The sequence below is a fragment of the Taudactylus pleione genome, unplaced genomic scaffold (assembly GCF_031769625.1).
Source record: "Taudactylus pleione unplaced genomic scaffold, aTauple2 ptg000268l, whole genome shotgun sequence".
In the NCBI taxonomy this organism is placed as follows: Eukaryota; Metazoa; Chordata; class Amphibia; order Anura; family Myobatrachidae; genus Taudactylus; species Taudactylus pleione.
This window is the reverse complement of record NW_028284670.1, coordinates 4,137,125-4,160,155: the sequence shown is the minus strand read 5'-3', so window position 1 is coordinate 4,160,155 and position 23,031 is coordinate 4,137,125. Positions and strand designations below refer to the sequence as shown.

General features: G+C 44.0%; 1 protein-coding gene across 1 annotated transcript in view; it reads left to right on the top strand.

The window, feature by feature from the left end:
- LOC148513903 (alpha-2,8-sialyltransferase 8E-like) overlaps positions 1–23,031 on the top strand; it is a 55,419-nt gene that overhangs the window by 10,122 nt on the left and 22,266 nt on the right. Inside the window, exon 3 of the mRNA XM_088481324.1 lies at positions 1,489–1,572. Coding sequence (XP_088337450.1) covers positions 1,489–1,572 — 84 coding nt within the window. The remainder of the gene's footprint in view (positions 1–1,488; positions 1,573–23,031) is intronic.

Sequence of the window (23,031 nt, the reverse complement as noted above, 5' to 3'; positions counted from 1 at the left end):
ACACAAAGTGAACATCTAGCTGTGTGGATTGCTGAGCATGGTAGTTCCACATGCCCTCTGTCAGCAGGCCCCCACCTTTCCTGTGTTCAAAGGAAAAAGCTCTTTTGTTCTCCCAGACTCTTGTGTGAATGCAACTGTGTTACCACCTCAAGCTGTGAAGTTGGGGCCATCCTGTCTGTGTGTGGGGCTAAGACCTGTTGATGATTCAGACAAATCCAATTGTGTAGATCAATGCCTGGATTATATTACAATTGCCACAACTATACTTTGTCTGCATCCAGGGATTCCCAATTTGTATGTAAAAATACCCATTGTCTATTCTATTTACTTTTACTCAGCAAGCTTGTTCTTCCAGTTGCCCTTGGTAGATTATCAAAAACATTGCCATCTGTTCTTAGCTCCTGAGTTGTAACTTAAAGTGACGCTGGTCGCAAAATGGCGTCTTGCAGATTTTTGTTTCTAAAATGGAGTCTAGCTGCCATTTGCAAGATGGCATCGCGCACGCTTCAATTTTAAACTGATCTTGTCTCAGCCAATAATCCAGTTTTGACACCTTCCAGGGGTGCTGGGGGTTAACCAAAAAAGTGGGAGCCTCCCGCGACTTCCGGGAGGGTAGACATGTATGATTTCCACCCAGCACTGGAAGAAGAGGATGATTGTTACCGGCATGCAGCTGGGAATTGCAGTTTGGTGTAGGCTTAGGAGATTATTGCTACAGTGCACTGAACCTTTCTCTAGGACTACAGATACCATCATGCAACGCGTGTCCGCAGTGAGAACAAGTCGCAGGACCCTACAAGCACCTAATAGGATGGACATTGTTATGGAATAAAATGATCACTTCAACCTGCGCTACAGAAATATTTCACAATATGGTAGATTCCTCTGGAGGATAGATCTTATTCTGATAGAACAGTGTTTGCAATTGAATACAGAGATAAGTTTCCGCCAGACGAAATGACGTCATCCGCGATACTTTTTTGCAGATTCCAACTTTCCATGGCTAATTGAATACAGGCATTAGTCGGTATCACAGAGATCCGCTGACATACATTCAATCAATTAATGAGATAACATACCGGTAGATCTTCAAAACCACCCTGTCCTTGGCTCGATGACTCCCAAGTGTCAACAAAAAATTTCAATGCCTTAGCAAAATATGAACTGTTTTAGCTTTTACTTGTGTGAGAAGATGAATGCGGGAGGCTGGGGATCCATATCGCTTATCCAACAGTCTCCCACACATTTACTTGAAAAAATAATACATTATTTCAAATGATTGTAAAAGTTTATGAGGAGGCAATTCATTCCAGTTAAAGGACCTTTGGCTTGGTTACCCATTAGTGTCAAATGTTCTAAAAATATTGAAATCTTTAAATCACCATCAATTTTTTTTATATGCTGTAACTTCACATTAAGAAAAAAAGTAAAAAATATACAGTGGTTAATTAGGTATTTCAGAATGGCTGCTCTTTTTTTCATTTCTAGAATTGGAGGAGAGTTTTTTAAGATGATTACTGCACTTCAGGGATGTACTTGGACAGAAAACAGGACGGAGCACAACCTGCTACGGTGAGTATAAAAGCATTAGCGCACATATATTTATTTCCGAGTAGTACACAGTGTTGATGCCACATGCAGTTGGCTGATGTTTTAGTCATGTGTCCCAGTCGCACATCGTGTGTGTCCCGATTGTTTAGCGCTCAGACAGCCTGATTCCGAGATGCACATTAATGCTGTCGCTGCCGCATCTTTGTTGGAAACTGCTGTGCGCAAATATGCAAATCTCACAGCAGCTGGGATATGTATTGAGGCGCCCACTGGTGGCTTCGTAAATCCAAAGGCCTGTGTACAAAAATGCAACATTGGTTGCAGATCCTTCAATAATTGAGCATCAGAGGAACCCTATGGTCATGCAGAATGACGTCGTATTCTGAGACGCCTGAGTCTTGTTATCTGTATACTGGATAGCAGATGCAGTTAGCGTCATGCTCCTAAAACAGTTGCAACATGCCTGTGTTTATGCCACCCATCCCCGTTACCTCCATCAAATGCTCCCAGACTGGTAATCACAGTGCTGTGAGCGACTACAATAATCTAACTTGATGGATGCTAAATAGATATAGGATACTATTATATACATTGTTGGCATATTATCCATATAAGTCCATTAGGTTGTGAGATATAATATTTTTACGTAAACCCTCAATTTTCTGGTAGGGCAGGGTAGAATTGTCTGGTGATCACAGGTGATCACTAGACAATAGCTACTAGTGTGACACATTAGGGCCATAAATAGGGGTGTGACAGCAGTGCGGCCACGCAGACCCATGTTTACAGCATCGACGCTTACCCACGGCTCCTGTAACTGGCTAGCAGGGTGCCTAGAATGGTACCTTGCAGCCAGAATCTATACAGCAGTGCTGCCTGGAGTGTTCCTAATATGCTCCAGGCATGTACATCACTTCTCTAACAGCCTCATTGCTGTAATACCCGGTGTTTGTAACCCCACCCCTTCCACGTGACATCACATGGAGGTGGCATGGCCTGCAGCGCGAGCCGTAGTTACAGCTCTGGGCCACATCATTTGAAAGAGTGAATGATGAGTTTTAAGGTATATGTGGAGGATCAGCCCACTCATTCTCCAGAGCGGAGCAGGTAAAAGTTAATAATACATTTTTTGAGGAAACATAGATAAGCAAACTCAAGTAGGCAGCTAAACAATACCCCAAACGTAGTGATGATACAAACAATATATTGTATGTACTGCACCAGACAACCAGTGAACCTAAACAAAACTGAAGAAAAAGGGTGAGAACTGAATCAGAAAAAAAAAAAAGATTTGTCACCAAATAAGTCTTTCTTAAGCCATCTAAAAATTATCTTTCTAACCAATCAACTTGTTGGCTGGTTGGAACGAAAATCCAGTAATGTGTAAAAGGAAATGACAAGTGGCCATTTGCTCCCAAATGTCGAAAAACAGGCAAATAAGATAATTCCGACAAGTTGGTTAAATCCGATTGATTTATTGAATTTGTCTGAGTGATTTTTTTGTCATCCATTTTCCAGAAGTTGGGAGAAATGGCTGATAGTCATTTGCTCCCATACTTTACCAGATTTTCCTTCCATTTTCCGTGCCCACAATCACACTGCAATCGCACCATGCATTCCGATGGAGATGCATTTGTACGCAGTCTGTGCATCCGCTTGCAGGTGCATGTCTCACGCTATGCGTGGTGTGATTCCCCGTACCAACAGCATTGCTGGGCATATCTGTAGTTGCCTGGTTGGAAAGATAATCTTTAGATGCGTGGCCAGATTTATATAAACAATTAACTCCTACCCCTCCCAGATATCGCCAATCAGACATCGGTCCCCTATACACTGTCAATCACAAAATTACTCAACTAACTTTATACACTATGGGACCTATTCAAGATGTTAATTATCAGGGTCTGAATGGACCCCAATAATTAACATTCTAACTCGCTGCTGCTGTTGGAGCAATTCATCATTGCACCGGCGTGGTGACAGCTGATGCAAAATCAGCTGCACCCGCGAGTGGCTTCACTGCTCCTTTTTGGAGCAGTGATGGGACTGCACATGCATGACATACAGGTCACACATGCACACACAAGCTCCACGACGTCCGACGAAAAGAGCCAGACAGGGGCAGAGGGATCCTAAAGTATCACTCTTCACAACCCGGACCTCTTTACCATAAAGGAGAAGTGGGTTGCGAGTCTGGAGCAGGAGCATTCGTCCGCAGTCAAGCTCCGAAAATATTATATTTTCGGAGCTTGATGAATACTGTCCCCATACTAGTGTATGGGAACAGTGGGCCATTCTGCAAGATGAAGGTAAGTAGGAGATATCTGTGATACTAGTGTATGGGGACAGTAGGTCATTCCAGGAGAGAAAGGTAAGCAGGAGATACCTGTGGTACTAGTGTATGGGGACAGCGGGCCATTCTGGGAGAGGAAGGTAATCAGGAGTTATTTGTGATACTAGTGTATGGGGACAGCGGGCCATTCTGCAAGAGGAAGGTAAGCAGGAGATATATGTGATACTAGTGTGTGGGAAAGCGAGCCATTCTGGAAGAGAAAGGTAAGCAGGAGATATCCATGGTACTAGTTTATGGGGACAGCGGGCCATTCTGGGAGAGGAAGGTAAGCAGGAGATATCTGTGATGCTAGTGTATGGGGACAGCGGGTCATTCCGGAAAAGAAAGGTAAGCAGGAGATATCTGTGATACTAGTGTATGGGGACAGCGGGCCATTCCACAAGAGGAAGGTAAGCAGGAGATATATGTGATACTAGTGTATGGGGACAGCGGGCCATTCCGCAAGAGGAAGGAAAGTAGGAGATATCTGTGATACTAGTGTATGGGGACAGCAGGCCATTCCGGGAGAGAAAGGTAAGCAGGAGATACTGTATCTGTGATACTAGTGTATGGGGACAGTGGGCCATTCTGTGAGAGGAAGGTAAGTAGGAGATATATGTGATACTAGTGTACGGGGATAGTCGGCCATTCTGCGAGAGGAAGGTAAGCAGGAGATATCTGTGATACTAGTGTATGGGGACAGTGGGCCATTCCGGAAGAGAAAGGTAAGCAGGAGATATCTGTGATACTAGTGTATGTGGACAGCGGGCCATTCCGGGAGAGAAAGGTAAGCAGAAGATATCTGTGATACTAGTGTATGGGGACAGAGGGCCATTCCGCAAGAGGAGGGTTAAGCAGGAGATATCTGTGATACTAGTGTATGGGGACAGCAGGCCATTCCGCAAGAGGACAGTAAGTAGGAGATATCTGTGATACTAGTGTATGGGGACAGCAGGCCATTCCGCGAGAGGAAGGTAAGCAGGAGATATCTGTGTTATCTCCTGCTTTACCTTCTTGATGAATGGCCTGAAAACTTTAAGTGATGATGAATAGGCCCCTATGAAACAGAGTTATCCTGACTCAAAATGGCCACAATTTGCCATGTCCTCTGGTTTTTAATTTCAGGCTTAATTTCCACCTCCAATTGTAGCTCACATCTAAAAGTATCCAAAGTGGTATTCTGCTGTAATGTCTGTGGGATCAAACAACAAATATATGTGCTCACATCAGACCCGAATCTAACATATCTGCATGTGCACCAATGACAGATTTCCATTATTGATTAAGACTATGTGAGCTTACAGTACTTATATTTAAAGTATATGCAGAGTATTAATATTACAGTGTGAATGCGTTGTGAATGTGAAAGGGATTTGAATATAGTAACATATTTACATTAGAGTAATTAAATATAGAGACATCTATTTGGGATATAATTTACAGTGATTTACAAAGTTATAAGTATTTAATATATACTGTAAGTGTCTTAGGAGTGATTTGGGATGTTGAGAGGTTATGACTTGGTTAAATGATTTCAGGATGCACCCATACAAGATATTATAAGCTGGAAAAGTGAATCTCAAGTGTTAATCCTTAGTGATTAAATGTTTGTTTTATGGATATATTTTCTAAAGGTCAATTTTATCTATTTAAAATCGATGAAAATAGATCAGCATCGATGGTGTGTTTCTGGGGCTAAATCACACATTTAGTAATACTTATAAAAACAAATCAACAATTGTCTGTTAGTAAATGTATGATTTTGCCTCAGAAACACAACATCGATGTTTTCGGCCTTCAGTAAATATATACACCTGGGTATAGATATTTCTAGAGGAAGTGGTATAATCATTTAGGAGAGTGTGAGGTTGTTTCTCTATATTATCTTTGTTATACAGAGATTGGAGTGTTATGTCAGAGTTGGTTAAAAATTACAGATGTGCGCCGACCTCCATGTTTTGGTTTTGGTTTGCAAAACTTTTGAATCTAGATCTCCCCTGGTTTTGGATCTGGATTGGTTTTGCCAAAACCTCACCTCCGTGTTTTGTTTTCATGTTTTTGTTTTGGATCTGGATTTTTTCTTAAAAAAAAATAAAAAAACAGCTAAAATCACATAAAATTGTCCTTTTTTGTTCCTTCAGTATTAATAACCTCAATAACATTTATTTCCACTTGTTTCCTGTCAATTTTCACCACTTCACAGCTCACAATATTGATTTTTTCATCTAGTTAAAGGGCCAAAAGGTTGCATCCAGCTTGCTGGCTCAAAATTGATTGATATAATTATTAATAGAGTTGAGGACTGTGCAAAGATTATGGTTGGGATACCCTTGAGGATTGAAGAATTGACAGTTGATAGTTGGTGCAGCCCCTGGCTGTAAAATTGATAATACATTAATTAAAAAACAATTAATTGGTGCAGCCCCGGGCTGAATAATTAATAATCATTTAATTAAAAAAGTAAAAAACTATTCATTGGTTGCAGCCCCTGGCTGTATAATTAATAAAAATAAATTCATTGGTGCAGCCCCTGGCTGTAAAATTGATAATAAATTAATTAAAAAACAATTCATTGGTGCAGCCCTTGGCTGAATAATTAATAATAATGAAATTAAAAAAGTAAAAAACAATTAATTGGGTGCAGCCCCTGGCTGTAAAATTGATAATAAATTAATTTACAACAAATCATTGGTTCCTAAACCAACCATAACATTACTTTAAAATGTCAGGAAGCAATGCCCCAACCAGCACATAATGGAAAGGAAAGAGATGCAAGATGGATAGTCCTTGGAATTATGTTGAATACAAAACAAGGCATTTGCAGTTTAACAAACCAATCATTTCAGCGACAAGGACTGCCAATTGTGGCTGAAATGATTGGTTTGGTTTGTTTGGACCCCCATAAAACAAGCTGCCAATGCACATTTGACATGGAAATGAAAATGATCCCATGCACAAACTGGCTTTACATTACAAGTTGTCATCATCCTCGTCCTCCCCATCAGTGTGTACATCCTCTTCTTCATGCAATATTAATTCATCCCCGCTGGAATCCACCATAGGCACCTCTGTAATTTTTTTATGTAATTGTTGGTAGAGGTCTTCCTCGTGGAATTTGTAATTCATTTTAATGAACATCATCTTTTCCACATTTTGAGTAAGTAACCTCCTACGCCGATCACTGACAAGGTTGCCAGCTGCACTGAAAACTCTTTCAGTGTACACACTGGAGGGTGGGCAAATTAAGTATTGCAAAGCCGGTTTGTGTATGGGCCTCCAAATTAGCCTCTTTTTTCTGCCAGTCCTGAAAGGGACTGTCTGACATGCCTATTAGGATGTTATCTCTGAAATAGTCCTCCACCATTCTGTGCATGGAGACCGTATCACACATAGTCATGGTAAAAGACATGTCACTAGTAGCCTATTAGGATGTTATCTCTGAAATAGTCCTCCACCATTCTGTGCATGGAGACCGTATCACACATAGTCATGGTAAAAGACATGTCACTAGTAGTACTCTCTGGCCCGACCAGATGTCATTTTTTGGTGAATGATCTGCATGACCGGCAGGCATTCTGTAAGGAAAATTTAGTTTTTTTCCTGGCAGCTGCAGAAACTGAAGGAGGAGATGATGGCGTTTCACGTGCGGCTACAGCTGACAACTTTTTTACCAACAGCTCTTTGCATAGTTTTAGATTGTTGGAAAAAGCTCACAAGGTAGGACTTAAACCTAGGCTCCAGAATGGTCGCCAAAATATATTTTTCAGATTTCAATAGATTGCCGACCCTTGGATCCTGGTGAAGAGAATCAGGGCTTGATCCACCAGTCTGACATACCTTGGGCAATTGCTCAGTCTCAGTTCCTCCTTCAGTTTCTCCAGTTGTTTTTGCAAAGGTCTGATGAGGGGAATGACCTGACTCAAGCTGGCAGTGTCTGAACTAACTTCACGTATGGCAAGTTCAAAGGGTTTGAGAACCTTGCACAACACGGAAATTATTCTCCACTGTGCTTGAGTAAGGTGCCTTTCCCCCCCAGTCTACTGCATGTCAGTTGAGCTCCTGAGTCAGTCTAGCTGTGTTTCATGTGTGCCGTTTATTCCATCCAGGCAGCTACACTTACCTCTCATCCACGCGTGCTGCTTGTACCATCTGGGCAGCACTGAGTGCTTCGCACCCCAGAAGCATCTGTCACCATCCAGTGCCAGTGTCATCCCGGTGACACTGGTAGCAATGCTGCATTCCAGGGGTGCAAATCAGCACACCATCGTCAGTGTCATCCTGGTGGTGCATGTAGCAGCCCTGCATTCCAGTTGTGCAATCAAGCACAACATCGCAAGTGTCATCTCAGCGACACTGGTAGCAACTCTGCATTCCAGGTGCACAAACCAGCACACCATCGCCAGTGTCATCCCAACAGCACTGGTAGCAACTCTGCTATTAAGCACACCGTCACCAGTGTCATCTTGGTGGTACTGGTAGCAGCTCCACGTTCTTGTTGCATACCCTAACTGAGCCTCATCAGCCCAAAGGCTGCAATGGTCCTGGGGCCCCAGATCACAATCAGCCCTCAAGGTTACTGCCACAGCCCAAAGGCTGCTGCACACCATTAGTCCCTTGGCCATGACTATAAAGGCCACAATCAGCCCCCCATGGCACTGGTAGCAGCTCTGCATTCCAGGTGCGCAAATCAGCACACCATCGCCAGTGTCATCCCGGCGGCACTGGTAGCAACTCTGCACTTCAGGTGCGCTATTAAGCACAACATCACCAGTGTCATCCCGGTGGCACTGATAGCAACTCTGCATTCCAGGTGCACTATTAAGCACACTGTCGCCAGTATCATCTCGATGCCACTAATAGCAGCTCCACATTCTTGTTGCATACCTTACCTGTCTCATCAGCCCAAAGGCTGCAACGGTCCTGGGGCCCCAGGTCACAATCAGCCCTCAAGGTTACTGCCACAGCCCAAAGGCTGCTGCACACCATTAGTCCCTTGGCCATGACTGTAAAGGCCACAATAGGCTCCCCAAGGCTGCTCCAAGAGCCCAAAGGCTGCTTCACACCATCAGTCCCTTGGCCACAACTATAAAGGCCACAAATAGCCCTCATGGTGGCTCCAACTGCGTAAAGGCTACATCTAAAACTTATCCAACAAGCCACCACTAGTCCAGGTGAATCAGTCCTCAAGGCCATCACCAGACTCTATCCAGACTTAATTACCTTCATAATCCTAACATTATAACCAGCCATAAAAGAGAGACTATCGCTGAATAAGCCATGGAGCCTGGCCAAAATCCGGCACAAATTCTGGCAGCCCAGATCCAGGTACTAACCCAAAAAGCACAGGAACTCTCAGTTAAAGTTGAGGGAAGGCAGGCTGCATCCATTCATCCTACGGTTCATGAGCAAAAGCTTAATTTGCCCAACTGTTTTTCTGGGAGTCGGAAATACTTTCTTAACTTTAAAGAAAGTTGCAAACTTTATTTCAGGCTCAGGCCTCACTCCTCAGGCTCCAAGGTTCATCGAGTTGGAATTATTATTTTGCTTCTGCAGGGGGACCCGCAGACTTGGGCATTCGGCCTTCCCCTCACTTCTGCTGCACTCCAGATGGTGGGCAACTTCTTCTCTGCCTTAGGACTGCCATATGATGACCCAGATAGGGCAGCTTTGGCTGAGGTTAGCCTTCGATCCCTAAAGCAGGAGAACCGGGCAGTGGAAGATTACTGCACTGAGTTCCGGAAGTGGGCTGTGGACTCAGAATGGAATGAACCTGTGCTACAGAGTCAGTTCCAATGGGGGTTATCAGACCAGATCAAAGATGTCTTAGTCCAACACCCCACCATGAACACCCTGGATGACCTGAAGGGTTTGTCTATTTGTATAGACTGATGTCTCTGGGAGCGCAGGCTCGAGAAAGATCCTCCACAGCAAGCTCCTCTGTCCTCACTTTGTGTCCCTTCAGCAGAATTAGGAGAACCGATGCAGTTGGGGGCTTCCATCTTCCTGCTGAAGAGGGACATAGGAGGTGCATGGTCTATGTTTATACTGCGGGGGTAAAGGACATATGTCCAGAGACTGTCCTGTCAAGTCAGGAAAAGACAAGGTCTAGATGTTTGTGGAGAGTAGCATCTAGGCCTTGCATCCATCTCTCCAAGGAATTCAGTCCTCTTCCCCACCTTTCTCAAATCTTCAGATGGCCAGGTCTCTGTCTCTGCCTTTATCGACAGTGGAGCTGCAGAGAATTTCATGGACCAGGCATTCTTCGAGACTTTAGGATTATCTCTTAGACTACTAGATAAGCTGGTTACTGTCATTGGTCTTGATGGAAAGAGCCTTTCTTCAGTGCCTATTTCTTTTCGAACACCACCTATACAATTGACTGTGGGGGCACTGCATCAAGAAGAGCTTTCTTATCTACTCCTCCAATGTCCTATGGCACCCATAGTGTTGGGCTTACCCTGGCTAAAGAAGCACAACCCAGTTATCCAAAGTCAGATTGTGAAGATTCTCCAGTCGGGTTCTCCTTGTTTTGATCCCTGCTTCACACCTTGATCTGGCAGAGGTTTTCTCAAAAAAAAAAAGCTGATGTTTTACCACCTCCTTGCCCCTTTGATTGTGCCATCAACTTGTTTCCTGATGCCAGACTTCCTAAGGGTTGGCTGTATGCATTGACAATCCTGGAAAGTAGAGCTATGAAGGAATTCTACAGAAGGGATTCATTCAGCCATCCAAGTCTCCAGTAGGGGCCGGTGTCCTCTTTATTCAGAAAAAAGATGGGTACCTCTGGCTTTGCATTGATTTTCGAGGACTCAATTAGATAACAGTGAAGAATGCCTACCTGTTGCCCTTAATCTCTGCCCTATTCAACCTATTATGGGAGGCATCTATCTTCTCGAAGATTAACTTGCGTGGAGCCTACAATCTCATCTGCATCCGCAAGGGGAATGAGTGGAAGACAGCTTTCAACATTCACTCAGGGCATTTTGAGTACTTGATGATGCCATTCAGTTTATCCAATGCCCCTGCTGTCTTCCAAGACTTTATTAACAAGGTCCTGAGAGATTTCTTGGGGGTCTTTACTGTGGTGTCTTTGGACAACATTCTCATCTACTCCAAGTCCTTGGAACAACATCGACAGGATGTGAGGAAGGTGTTGCGAAGACTACTGGAGAACAACCTATACGCAAAGCTGGAGAAGTGTGAATTTGAAGTGTAAAATATCTCCTTCTTGGGTTATATAATTTCCCCTCGAGGGTTCTCCATGGACCCGAGTAAGGTGAAGGCAGTTCTAGATTGGGAACAACCCCCATCCCTGAAAGCTGTACAGCAGTTCCTCGAGTTCTCAAACTAATAGTGCCACTTCATTAAGTCCTTCTCCACTATTTTCTCTCCTATCATGGATTTGACCAAGAAAGGGGTGGATATCAGTAATTGGTCTTCCAAAGCCATGCAGGCATTCAATCATCTCAAGGCAGCCTTTGTGACTGCTCTGGTTCTCCGTCATCCCAATCCTGACCTTCCTTTTGTGGTGGAGGTAGACACTTCTGAAGTTGGAGTTGGGGGCCATTCTTTCCCAGAGGGATGTGAGGGACAATAAATTACATCCTTGTGCCTTCTTCTCTTGGAAGTTTCAAGCAGCAGAGAGAAATTATGATGTGGGCAACCGAAAGCTTCTGGCCATCAAGTGGGCTTTAGAGGATTGGAGACACTGGTTAGAAGGGGCTAACCATGTTGTGTCAGTGTAGACTGATTATAAAAACCTGGCATATATAGAGTACGCCATAAGGTTAAATGCCAGCCAAGCACGATGGGCCTTGTTCTTCACCCATTTCAATTTCACCATCTCTTTTCGGTCTGGGTCTAAGAACATGATGGTGGATGCACTGTCTCGCAGTTTTCCAGTAGATCATTGTCCTTCGGAAAAAGAGGAGACAATCATCCCTTCTACTCTGATCCTTTTGGCTTTGACAAGACCTTGGCAGACTTTCTCAGACAATGTCAGATGGAAGCTCCTCCAGAAATGGCCAGAGGGTTATTTTTTGTTCCGGAAAGGTCCCACAAGGCAGTCTTTAAGGAGTTCCACTCATCCAAGACTGGGGGTCAATCTGGTATTACCAATACTATTGAACATCTTTCATACTCTGTTTGGTGGCAATGCATGTCCCGTGATGTTCATGAGTTCATGGCAGCTTGTGACGACTGTTCTCAGAACAAGACTCTCCATTCCTCTCCTCCTGGGCTGTTGGGTCCTTTTGTCAACTCCTCTGAAACACATATCACAATGGACTTTGTGGTGGACCTTCCGTCTTCTTCTCGCTGTACGGTTGTCTGGACCATTGCCGACAGATTCTCCAAGATGGTACATTTCGTTCCTCTCTGCAAGTTACCATCAGAACAAGAACTGGCAGTTCTGTTTGTTCAGCATGTTTTTAGGGCACATGGTCTTCCTGTGGACATTGTCTCTGACCAGGGTACCTAATTTATTGCCAGATTCTGGAGGTCTTTTTGTGCTGATCTAGGCATCACTGTCAGCCTGTCATCAGGGTATAATCTGCAGTCTAATGGGCAGACAGAGCGAGTCAATCAGTCACTGGAACAGTATCTACATTGCTTGGTTGCCAAATGCCAGAACAATTGGGTATTTCTGTTGCCATTTGCTGAGTTTACCTAGAACAACTCCTGCCATTACACTGCTTCAGTATCCTCGTTATTCTGCAATCTCAGGATCCATCCTAGGAATAATTCGTTTGAGACTTCATCTACCACAACTCCTTCCTCTTCATCCAATTCCAGGTTTCGGCGGGTTTGGAAGAAAGTGCATCAGTCCCTTCTGCAGGTGTCTAGTCATTCCAAGTTCTGGGCAGACAGATACCGTAGGCCTTGCAGTATGAAAGTGGGGGACTTGGTTTGGCTGTTAGCCAAAAACATCAACCTACTGTACATCAGAGATCACAGAAGCTGGGGCCTAAATTCATCTGGCATTTTCACATCATCGCTCAAATTAATCCCGTAGGCTTTCCGCTTAAATTACCAAGGACTCTTAAAATTAACAACACATTTCATTGCTCTCTTCTAAAGCCTGTGTTCTTTTCCTCCAGGTTTATTCCTAGGCATCCAATCAGGCCTCCACCAGTACTCATCCCGGGGCACCAGGAGTTTGTTGTAGAGAAGATCCTGGACTCCAGATCTTCTCGTGGATGTATCCAGTTTCTTGGACACTGGATGGGATACGGACCGGAGGAGCGCTTCTGGATTTCGGAAAGGTCATTGCATGCTCCTGCCCTAAAAAGAATATTCTTCTTGGACTTTCCAAACAAATCAGGCTGTAGGGGTTCCTTAACCCCTTGTCAAGGGGGGGGTACTGTCAGGATCTGTGGTAAAGAAGAACTTAGCGTTTGCAGCTCCTGCCTGAGGCATTGCATTACTTACTGCCTGTCTGTGTGCAATGTCAGGTGCATGCTAATTAATTCTCCAGTTTGTGTTCTGTTCAGCACATCTGCAGCATTAAGGGAGGACTGCTGCTTGGGGCCTGTTCCAGTTAAAACCCAGCCAGCCCTGCATTCCATGCTGGTGATAGAAGTTTTTTCGTATTTCCCAGTCTCCTGCGTGTCAGTTGAGCTCCTGAGTCAGTCTAGCTGTGTTTCATGTGTGCCGTTTATTCCATCCAGGTGGCTACACTTACATCTCTTCCATTCATGCTGCTTGTACCATCTGGGCAGCACTGAGCACTTCCTATCCCAGAAGTGTATGTCACCGTCCGGTGCTAGTGTCATCCCAGTGACACTGGTAGCAATGCTGCATTCCAGGGGTGCAAATCAGCACACCATCGTCAGTGTCATCCTGGTGGTGCATGTAGCAGCCCTGCATTCCAGTTGTGCAATCAAGCACAACATCGCAAGTGTCATCTCAGCAACACTGGTAGCAACTCTGCATTCCAGGTGCACAAACCAGCACACCATCGCCAGTGTCATCCCAACAGCACTGGTAGCAACTCTGCTATTAAGCACACCATCACCAGTGTCATCTTGATGGTACTGGTAGCAGCTCCACGTTCTTGTTGCATACCCTAACTGAGCCTCATCAGCCCAAAGGCTGCAATGGTCCTGGGGCCCAAGGTCACAATCAGCCCTCAAGGTTACTGCCACAGCCCAAAGGCTGCTGCACACCATTAGTCCCTTGGCCATGACTATAAAGGCCACAATCAGCCCCCAAAGTCTGCTTCACATCACCAGTCCCTTGGCCATGACTATAAAGGCCACAATAAGCTCTCCAAGGCAGCTTCAAAGCCTGTTTCACATCACCAGTCCCTTGGCCATGACTATAAAGGCCACAACCAGCCCTCATGGCCGCTCCAACAGCCCAAAGGCTGCTTCACATCACCAGTCCCTAGGCCACGACTATAGAGTCCACAACCAACCCTCAAGGCTGCTTCACCAGTCCAAAGGCTGCATCTAAAACTTACCCCACAGGCCACTACTAGTCCTGGTGAATCAGCCCTCAAGGCCATCACCAGACTCTATCCAGACTTAATTACCCTCATATTCCTAACAGAAGCATCCTCACTGACTACGTCTGCAAGATGTTGACTGCCCTTCCCCACATTTACAGAGGGCACACAAATGTTGGAACTTGGAGGATCCTCCAGTACACTAGTATTTAGATCTGGCTCACACATGGCAACTTCGGACACACTTGCATTCTCCTCGGGGATTTGTGATTTCGATTTCTCAGGGTACACAGCTGTTTTTTTGGAGCTGTCTTACTCATCTTAACAACTTATTATTATTATTATTATTATTATTATTATTATTATTATTATTATTATTATTATTCTTTATTTATATGGTACCACAAAGGTTCCACAGCACCTCACAAAGTACATTAACAAATGAGCAAACTCGTAAAACAGCGACTTACATTACAAGACAATACAGAATAAGAACATGGTTTATAAACATTGTTGCAGCGATCATAACACTCAAAAAAGCAGTAAGGCATCAGCTACCAAGTGTTAAGTGCCCTTGTGGAGAGTTTTGAGTAGATGATCAAATGAGTGAGGGAAGGAATAGCACATAAGGGAAGAGGGAACAACTTTCAATTTTTTAATGGTACCACCACTACTACTACAAGCAGAAGGGCTATCAGAATCAGAACCAGCAGTCAACCAGGGCTGGCGGGGGAACCAAACGCACGTTCGATTCTCGCCCCAGATCACAACATTTGGGTGGATACGGATCTCTGAGATCCGAACCCGCTCATCTCTATTAAAAATATAGATCTAAGGGAAAACTGATATGCTGGTATCTATTTATTTGTAGCCCTTATATTGATTCAGTCCCTATTTACATTTATTATTGTAAACAAAAATCCTACATTTACATTGAGTTATGTATATTGTTTTTAAAAAGTGTCTTTGTGTTATGCTTTTGGGTGAGGGAACACAGTCCACCACAACTACACATTAGGCCAGTTGTCTCCAATGTTAATTGAGGTGTGAGCTACTTTAGAAAATAAAACCTCCTGAAGAGCTACTAAAATTGTAGAAAAATAAATCTGGCTAATAACCGAACAATTGAAGGTAATTTAATAAATATGAAAAAAAAAATGTTTAATAGAAAGTAAAAATGTATTTAATGATTACAGAGATATTGTTGTAGTTTGTAATTAAAATGTAAGCACAGTCACATTTAACTGTTAATTACCAGCTCCAAGGAGGTACGTGCAGTAGAGGAGCAAAAGATATAGGCAGGGCTGCCATGTGATTTTCCAAAAGGGCAGGGTGGGAGTCACTCGCTCCGCCATAGCGTAGACACCATGGGTGGAACCACTGGGAATAACGTCAGTTGATTGCTGTAGAGGCTGCATCAATCACCTGACATGCTTCCCTGTGGCTCCACCCATGGCATGGATGCCAAGGGGGAGCACATTTCAGAGGTTGACTCAGCAGTACTGCAGCTAGGTGAGCTACCAAAATTGAGACCATGAGCTTACCGGTAAGCCCCAACTAAAAGAGATCACTCCTCTACCCTCCTCCCACTCCCTTTTTACCTCTGTCTCTCTCTTGCCCCAATTCTCACCCCACATCTCTCTCTTTGTCTCTCTGCATCTTCCCCTGATATCCCTTCCTTCTTCCCATCTCTCACCCTCTCCTTCTTCTCCCCATCTCTTTCCCTCCTTCTCTGCTCCCCATCTCTCATATTTTCCTTATTCTCACCATCTCTCTCCCTCCCCCTCTTATCCCCATCTCTCTCCCTCCCCTCTTATCCCCATCTCTCTACCTCCCCCTCTTCTTCCCATCCATCAACCTCTACTTCTCCCCATCACTCTCCCTCCCCCTCTTATCCCCATCTCTCTACCTCCCCCTCTTCTTCCCATCCATCAACCTCTACTTCTTCTCCCCAACTCTCTCACTACCCCTTTTCTCCCCATCTCTCACCCTCTACTTCTTTTCCCCATCTCTCTCCCTCCCTCTCTTTTCCCCATCTCTATCCCTCCCCCTATTTTCTCCATCTCTCTCCCTCCCCCTCTTCTCAACCATCTCTCTCCCTCCCCCTATTTTCCCCATCTCTCTGCTTCCCCCTCTTATCCCCATATCTCACTGTCTCCTTCTCCCCATATCCCAAACTATGCTCCTTCTCCCCATATCTATGTGTATAGCTATAGGACGTCTTTCATGTATTTTGTAGTATGAAGATTTTTCCTCAGTAATGAAAACTCACAGCGCCTTCAGAGAGTATTTATTTGTTATATCTAATATATGGCTATGTAGCTATATTTAGTGTCATTCATTTCTCTGAAATGCATGCTACAACCACCAAGTTGTCTTCCATTTCTGTGCAATAACTTCTAGCTGACAATTTCCTTGCAAACAATTTAGGGCCGTATTCAATTTGAGGCGTTAAGTCCGGATTCGCGGTGATTTACCGCTGATGACGTCATTATCGCCTGTTTTAGTTTTACCCCGTATTCAATTTGAAAGACTTTCCGCCTAGGCGTTAAGTCAATGCAATGTAATAGGCGGTAAAGTACCGCCTATGAATGGCAGGCGTTAAAAAGTGCAGAATTGGGGTTTGGGGTGCAACATTTCAGGAACCCCCGTGCAGCCTTCAGACAGTCTCCCAAAGGTAATCTGTGTCAAAAAAAGTAAAAAAAAATTAAGGGCACCCCAAAAATTTACTTTGAAAAAGGGGGTGAAAAAAAAGTTGGGGTACAAACTTAAAAAATAGCGAACTTGACTCTGGGGGGGGTCCCCAAGTCACTTTAGCAACTTTAAAATATGCTGAACCCCATTTTCAAGTACCCCAAATTTGATGGCCATAGTTGTTTTGCCCTAATAAAACGTCTAAATGCTCTTCTGCATCACCTTATTCAAAGCCGCATTTATGCACCGGCCGCGGCTATTAGAAACCCTGACTTCCTTCAGTAGTTAAAAATGGGGGTACCCATAGTTATTCCCCCATGTCTACACATCTTTAGGGGGGTCCCTGGAATATTTCCAGAAAATTCCTGTTTTTACCGCCAATCCAAGTATCGCCAGGTCCCGTTTATGCCTAGTTTCAAATTGAATACGGGGATAAGCGGGCACGCGCGTGATACTTTAATGCCTGGAAAACAGGCAAAGGCAGCATTAAGTCCGGGCCGCGTAAAGTTAACGCAGCTCGGCTCAAATTGAATACGGGCCTTAATGTTTTCTGAGATGTAAGTCATAGGTGTTGTAAAATCTTTTACCTTAAAATATTATTTTCCCAGCCTCATACAGTTTTGCTATAATATTACTACAGGTTAAGTCTCCCATATCCATAATGCTTGGGATCAGGGATATTTTGGATAACGGAATATTCTGTATTTTGGAATAATTGCATATCATAATGAGATATCTTGGGAATGGGACCCAAATATACACACAGAATGCATTTATGTGTTATATACACCTTATACACAGCCTGCAGGTCATTTTATACAACATTTTCAATAATTTGTGCCTTAGACAAAGTTTGTGCACATTCATCCATCAAATACTTTGCACACAAATGCGGCTTATCATGCGTTTCGTGCAATCCTATTACAAAACACCTGTCTCATCCATACAGCCCCCCAAAATACTTATCCCAGTACTGTACACCAAATTTCCCATACTTTTTACATTTTTACCCCAAAAATGACATCACTATTAGCCAAATGAAGCAAATTAAAATAAATATTTTTGCCTAATTAGTCATTAAGGGGGTTGTGCATGGGGTTCTCAACCAAGTCCCGACATTTTTACCCACATACAGGGATTTTGCACAACTTATCACCTGCCCTGAGATGGTGAAAATATTTTGAAGACTTTTTTTTCGAGGATTTCACACCTCCGAAAATCTGCGGCTAATAGGATTGCACGAAATGCACGATAAGCCACTTTTGTGTGCAAAGTTATCACACTAACGCGGCTTATCGCGGATAATTGAATCCAGCCCTGTGTCTATTATGAAATATCTGAACTACACTATAATGGGGTTAAATGACAGTAAGTCTATGTACTGTACAGTGTGCCAAGTTAAAGCACCTGCAATTTTCCATGCGTAACAAAATAGATAAAGCAGATTCGTGATCAATATATATCACACTGTATCCTCACAATAATCCACGTCCCTAACTTTATCACCCTGCTCCACCCTCTGCATAACCACATGCAACAAAGGACCTCATGTACATAGTCCTATAGTATCTATAGTATCTGGTGATCCAAAGTTTACTGACCTCTGCTGCAAGGTTATGGCCGTTTGTAAATTATTCATGAAATCATTTACGTAAAGAAACAGTACAAGAAATTGCTTTGGCTGGGACTTGTAGTCCTACAACAGCAAGAGAACCACAGGTTGCCCTTGATTCTGATAATGGAATACAACATGTACATTTTTCATGGGGAATTACTAATAATCATGTGAGATAATGCACTTTTTTACATATATTTTTAAAAATCAGAATGACTACCACAATTATAATAGTAATATTAAATTATTACATTAACGGGTATACTGTGAGGGAAATATAAATTAGCATTACTATTTAATATTGAAACTGGATGAGGCTGGGAAAAAATATTTTATGATGTAAGGCTGGGTACACGCCTAAACGACCAGCAATCGTGCCGATGTTCAGGGCGATTTGCCTTCACCCTGGTCATTGCATGATCGCAGGTACACACTTTAAAGATTTAATGAACGATGGAACAATCACTGTTCCGTCCTTCATTAATATGTACAGCCTCACATGCAGCACGGCCAATTACAGGATATTGCATACGACCTTGTGAGCGCGCAATTCAGACATACACACTGCACGATATGCCCGATTTGCTTGCATGGAGATCATGTTACTCCCTGACACAGCCATTATTTGGAGCTAGAAGTTATTGCACTGGAATGTAAGACAATTTGGTCGTTGTAGCATGCATTTCAGAGAAATTAATTACAGTGTGGGGTAAACTTACTAAGATTCGAGATGGTCCCAATTTTCAAAGTGATTTATCACGCTGGTACTCACCAAAATTCGGGTGATTTAATCCCTTTTTTTTTTTTTTACCAAATTTACCAACAGGCGATTTGAGGCTAAACGAGTTTGCCGATGGTGAAGCAGAACGAGATATCTCTCCCGTGTTACTTATTTTGCAGGAGATTACTCACCCGAGATTGCAGTGTTTTCTCTCTGCAAATCTCTCCCGAGCTAGCAGCCATCACATATCAGTGAGATACTGTATGTGCTTATTGCTTGTGTGTTAATACTTGTAAAAAATAGATAAATGTTTTGTTTTTTTTAAATGACATGAGGTCGCCCCCCCAAAACACTAATCAGTCTCGGGCTTGCCAGCCTGTCCTGGTTCTTAATTTACAGAGAAAAAAATGTGTGGAGTTCCACTGTAAATTACGAACCAGCACCAGGCAGTAGGGACAGAGCTGGTTTTAAATAAACAGAGAAAACAATTGACGTGAGGTTCCCCCTATATTTAAAACCAGCCCTGGACCCTTTCTAATGGGAGGCTGATACCACAGCCAGGGGTGCCCTTTCACTGGGCCCCCCAGCTGCAGCATCAGCCCTGACCATTAGTCAGCCCAGGCTAGGGATCCCTGGGCAGTTGGGGACCCCCCTTAATAAAGTGGTCACCCTCTCCAGGGCATCCCTGGACTAGGCTGATAGTCCGGGGCTATCCTTGCCATCCCTGTGTGGTGGGTGGCGGGTTGATAGTTTTAGGTGTAGTGTAACATTTAGAATTTTCATCATTGTCTTTACAGTGGAACTACAGGTCCCAGCAAAGCCTACCCCACATGCTGGTACTTGGAGAACCACAAGTACCAGCATGCAGGGCATTAAGGGCCAACTGGTACCTGTAGTTCACCTGTAAAGAAATGGTTAATAAAACACACAACACACCGTGAAAATAAAGCTTTATTGCATCCATAAACACAATAACATATACTCACATGTTTCCAGATGTTCCCGTCCCCTTGTCAACGTAAAGTATACCAACGAATTACCTGTAAAAAAAGATCCCATACTCACCTTTATGTCCCTCGATGTCCTCCTCAGAAATCCAATACATGCCCAGGATACAGTGTAACAACATGTTACTGCATACTATTACACTGCGCTAATGTCAGCTCGTAGGAAAGAGTTGACATCAGTCCCGAGCCGCTGGCCAATCAGCGGTGGCTATCATTAGTGGCCGCTCATTGGCTGGGACCCACGTGGAGGAGCAGCTCACTGGTTAAGCTCACGTGGGTCCCAGCCAATGAGCGTCTTTACCTTTAGTAAATTTTGCAAGCAGGAAAAAAAAATCAATAAATCACCCGAGATGGCCATCTCGACCTATCTCGATTCTTAGTAAATTTACCCCCGGATATAGCTATATAGCAGTTGTGGATCTGGTTGGAGGAATGGAGTGATCACCCCCCCCCAGTACAGTCTGTCCATCTCTCTCCAGAACTGAACAGGCTGCGTGAGTGCCCTCCCTTCCTCTTATCTGTACATCACCTCGGAGTCCTTATTCAGCCTGCTGTGTAAGTGAAAAAGCTGCAGTTACTTAGCATCCGGCGAGCCGTTCCTGTGTACAGCCAGGCTGATCCCAGCATAGGGCATAATAGCACATAGCTCCGGCACAATCCAGGTACAAAGAGTGCGATGTACTTTTCCTGGGGGTGGGAGTGGACTGTGTAACAGGCTGCTAAAAGTTTTGCTCACCAGAGTGGCTCAGCTGCAGACTGCAGACAGTTAGCAGAGACGAGTTGGGCATCTAGTGGCAGCTAGCAGCACTGCAGCATACTGCCCTCTCTCTCTCCCTCCCGTCTTCTCTCTTCCTCTGGGAGGAGCTAGATTCCCTTCAGTTTCTGTACAATGATGTCATCAGCCAGTGTCATACATCATTCTCTAACATCCAAGTGGGCATAGATGGGGAATATATTTTTGTAGCGAGCGAAGCAAAGCCACCGAGCCCGCAAGGGGCCAACTTTCTTATTTTCCTGGAAAGTGTGGGCAGAAACCTGCACTTCCGCCCTCACGTCACTTCAAGGTACGGCTATGGGAGTATTATAAGGGATATATACGTCTTACTTTGTATCCTCCCAGATAATATTGTGACATCACTCATTCTCTATTTACACTAAAATACTAGAAGATCTGCTTTATATCCTGATACAGCTACCAGGGGCATATCTTCCTATTGGCCTGGACGGCACTCGCCAGGGGCGCCGGCTGGTGGGGGGGCACCATCGCCATCTGGAAGTGCCACCCGTGATCAGTTCTGTCTGCCAAAAGTTTGTGCAGCTGCTGATCTCTCAGTCATAAGCAACAACGCCAGAAGACGATGGAGGGGGGGGACGTTAGCAGCCCATACAGCCACCAAGGTTTACTAACTGCCAATGGGGAGAGCACCAGTCCCTTACTTTGCCAGGGGCGATCAGACCCCTAGATACACCTCTGACGGCTACTTTCATGTATTTACCTCATTTGACATGATTCCATTTAGAACAGCGAAAATCATTCATGCTGTATGTGACAATATTTAAAGTAGTGTTATTTGCATAAGTTTAAAATATATGGCTGTTTTTTTTTTGTTTTGTTTATTTCTAAATTTGCTATTGCTAAGCAAAATTTACCGAAAGGGTTAAATTGGACATTAGTCATAAATTGGATTACTCAGTATTACACAAATATAGGAGCGTAACATTGAAAAGGAGGATAATGGTTTTCAACCACTGTAAAGTGAATAATGAGCACATAAATTTAATTTCTGCTGCATTTTATTACAAACATGATACATATGGACATTATTGGATTTAATGGTATATTGATACATTGAAGCTCATTGAACATGCTGCAACATTGATACTTATAGACTGTGCAGCTCTGAATGGACAAACAGCCTATATATGTCCCTTACTGGCTCCTGTACATATCCAATCTGACAATAGGACTGGAAGCACTTTCCATCAATCAAAGATACGAAGACGTGATTGGCTTAACACAGGTACTAGTAGATGACTGGAATGGGGAATGCATAGGCTGCTCTGTGACTAAGCTTGTTAGTGAAGCGTACATCAGACCCCTCTAATGGGTCACATGGGGCGCACACATGATCTGCTTCAGCCGTCCTCCTATCCTCCGTAACATGAACTGAGCTGCAGGAACAAATACAGATGTGTCTTCTTGCATCTTTGCCGATCGCTCTACAAATGTGTGCACACATCACGCTATGTGACTGACCGTGTGCGCTATGCTACACCATGCCACGCTCTGCATTTGCACCATGCAATCCTATGAAGTCGTGGGTGCAAACACAGTGCACATAGCTGCTCGAGGGTATGCATTTACTGCCATGCATGGCACGATTTTCCGGCAGAGATGCAATGGGACACATCTGTACGTCTGACTCCCTGCTTCGTGAAACAACCGAGAAGACCGCGGTAACATATTACATATTTCCCTCTCCTTGTCCATCGGGTTGTATATCGCCTCATGTATCAGCAGTCTGACCCCTCTGCACTGCTATCAGGAACAGAGCAGATGAACGTGGACCCCTTTGGCTTGATACCTCCCCTACCTTCCCTCTGCTCACTGCCGGGTTGTGTCCTCTCTCTCATCCCCTGTCCGATACCTTTTGGCAGGGGACA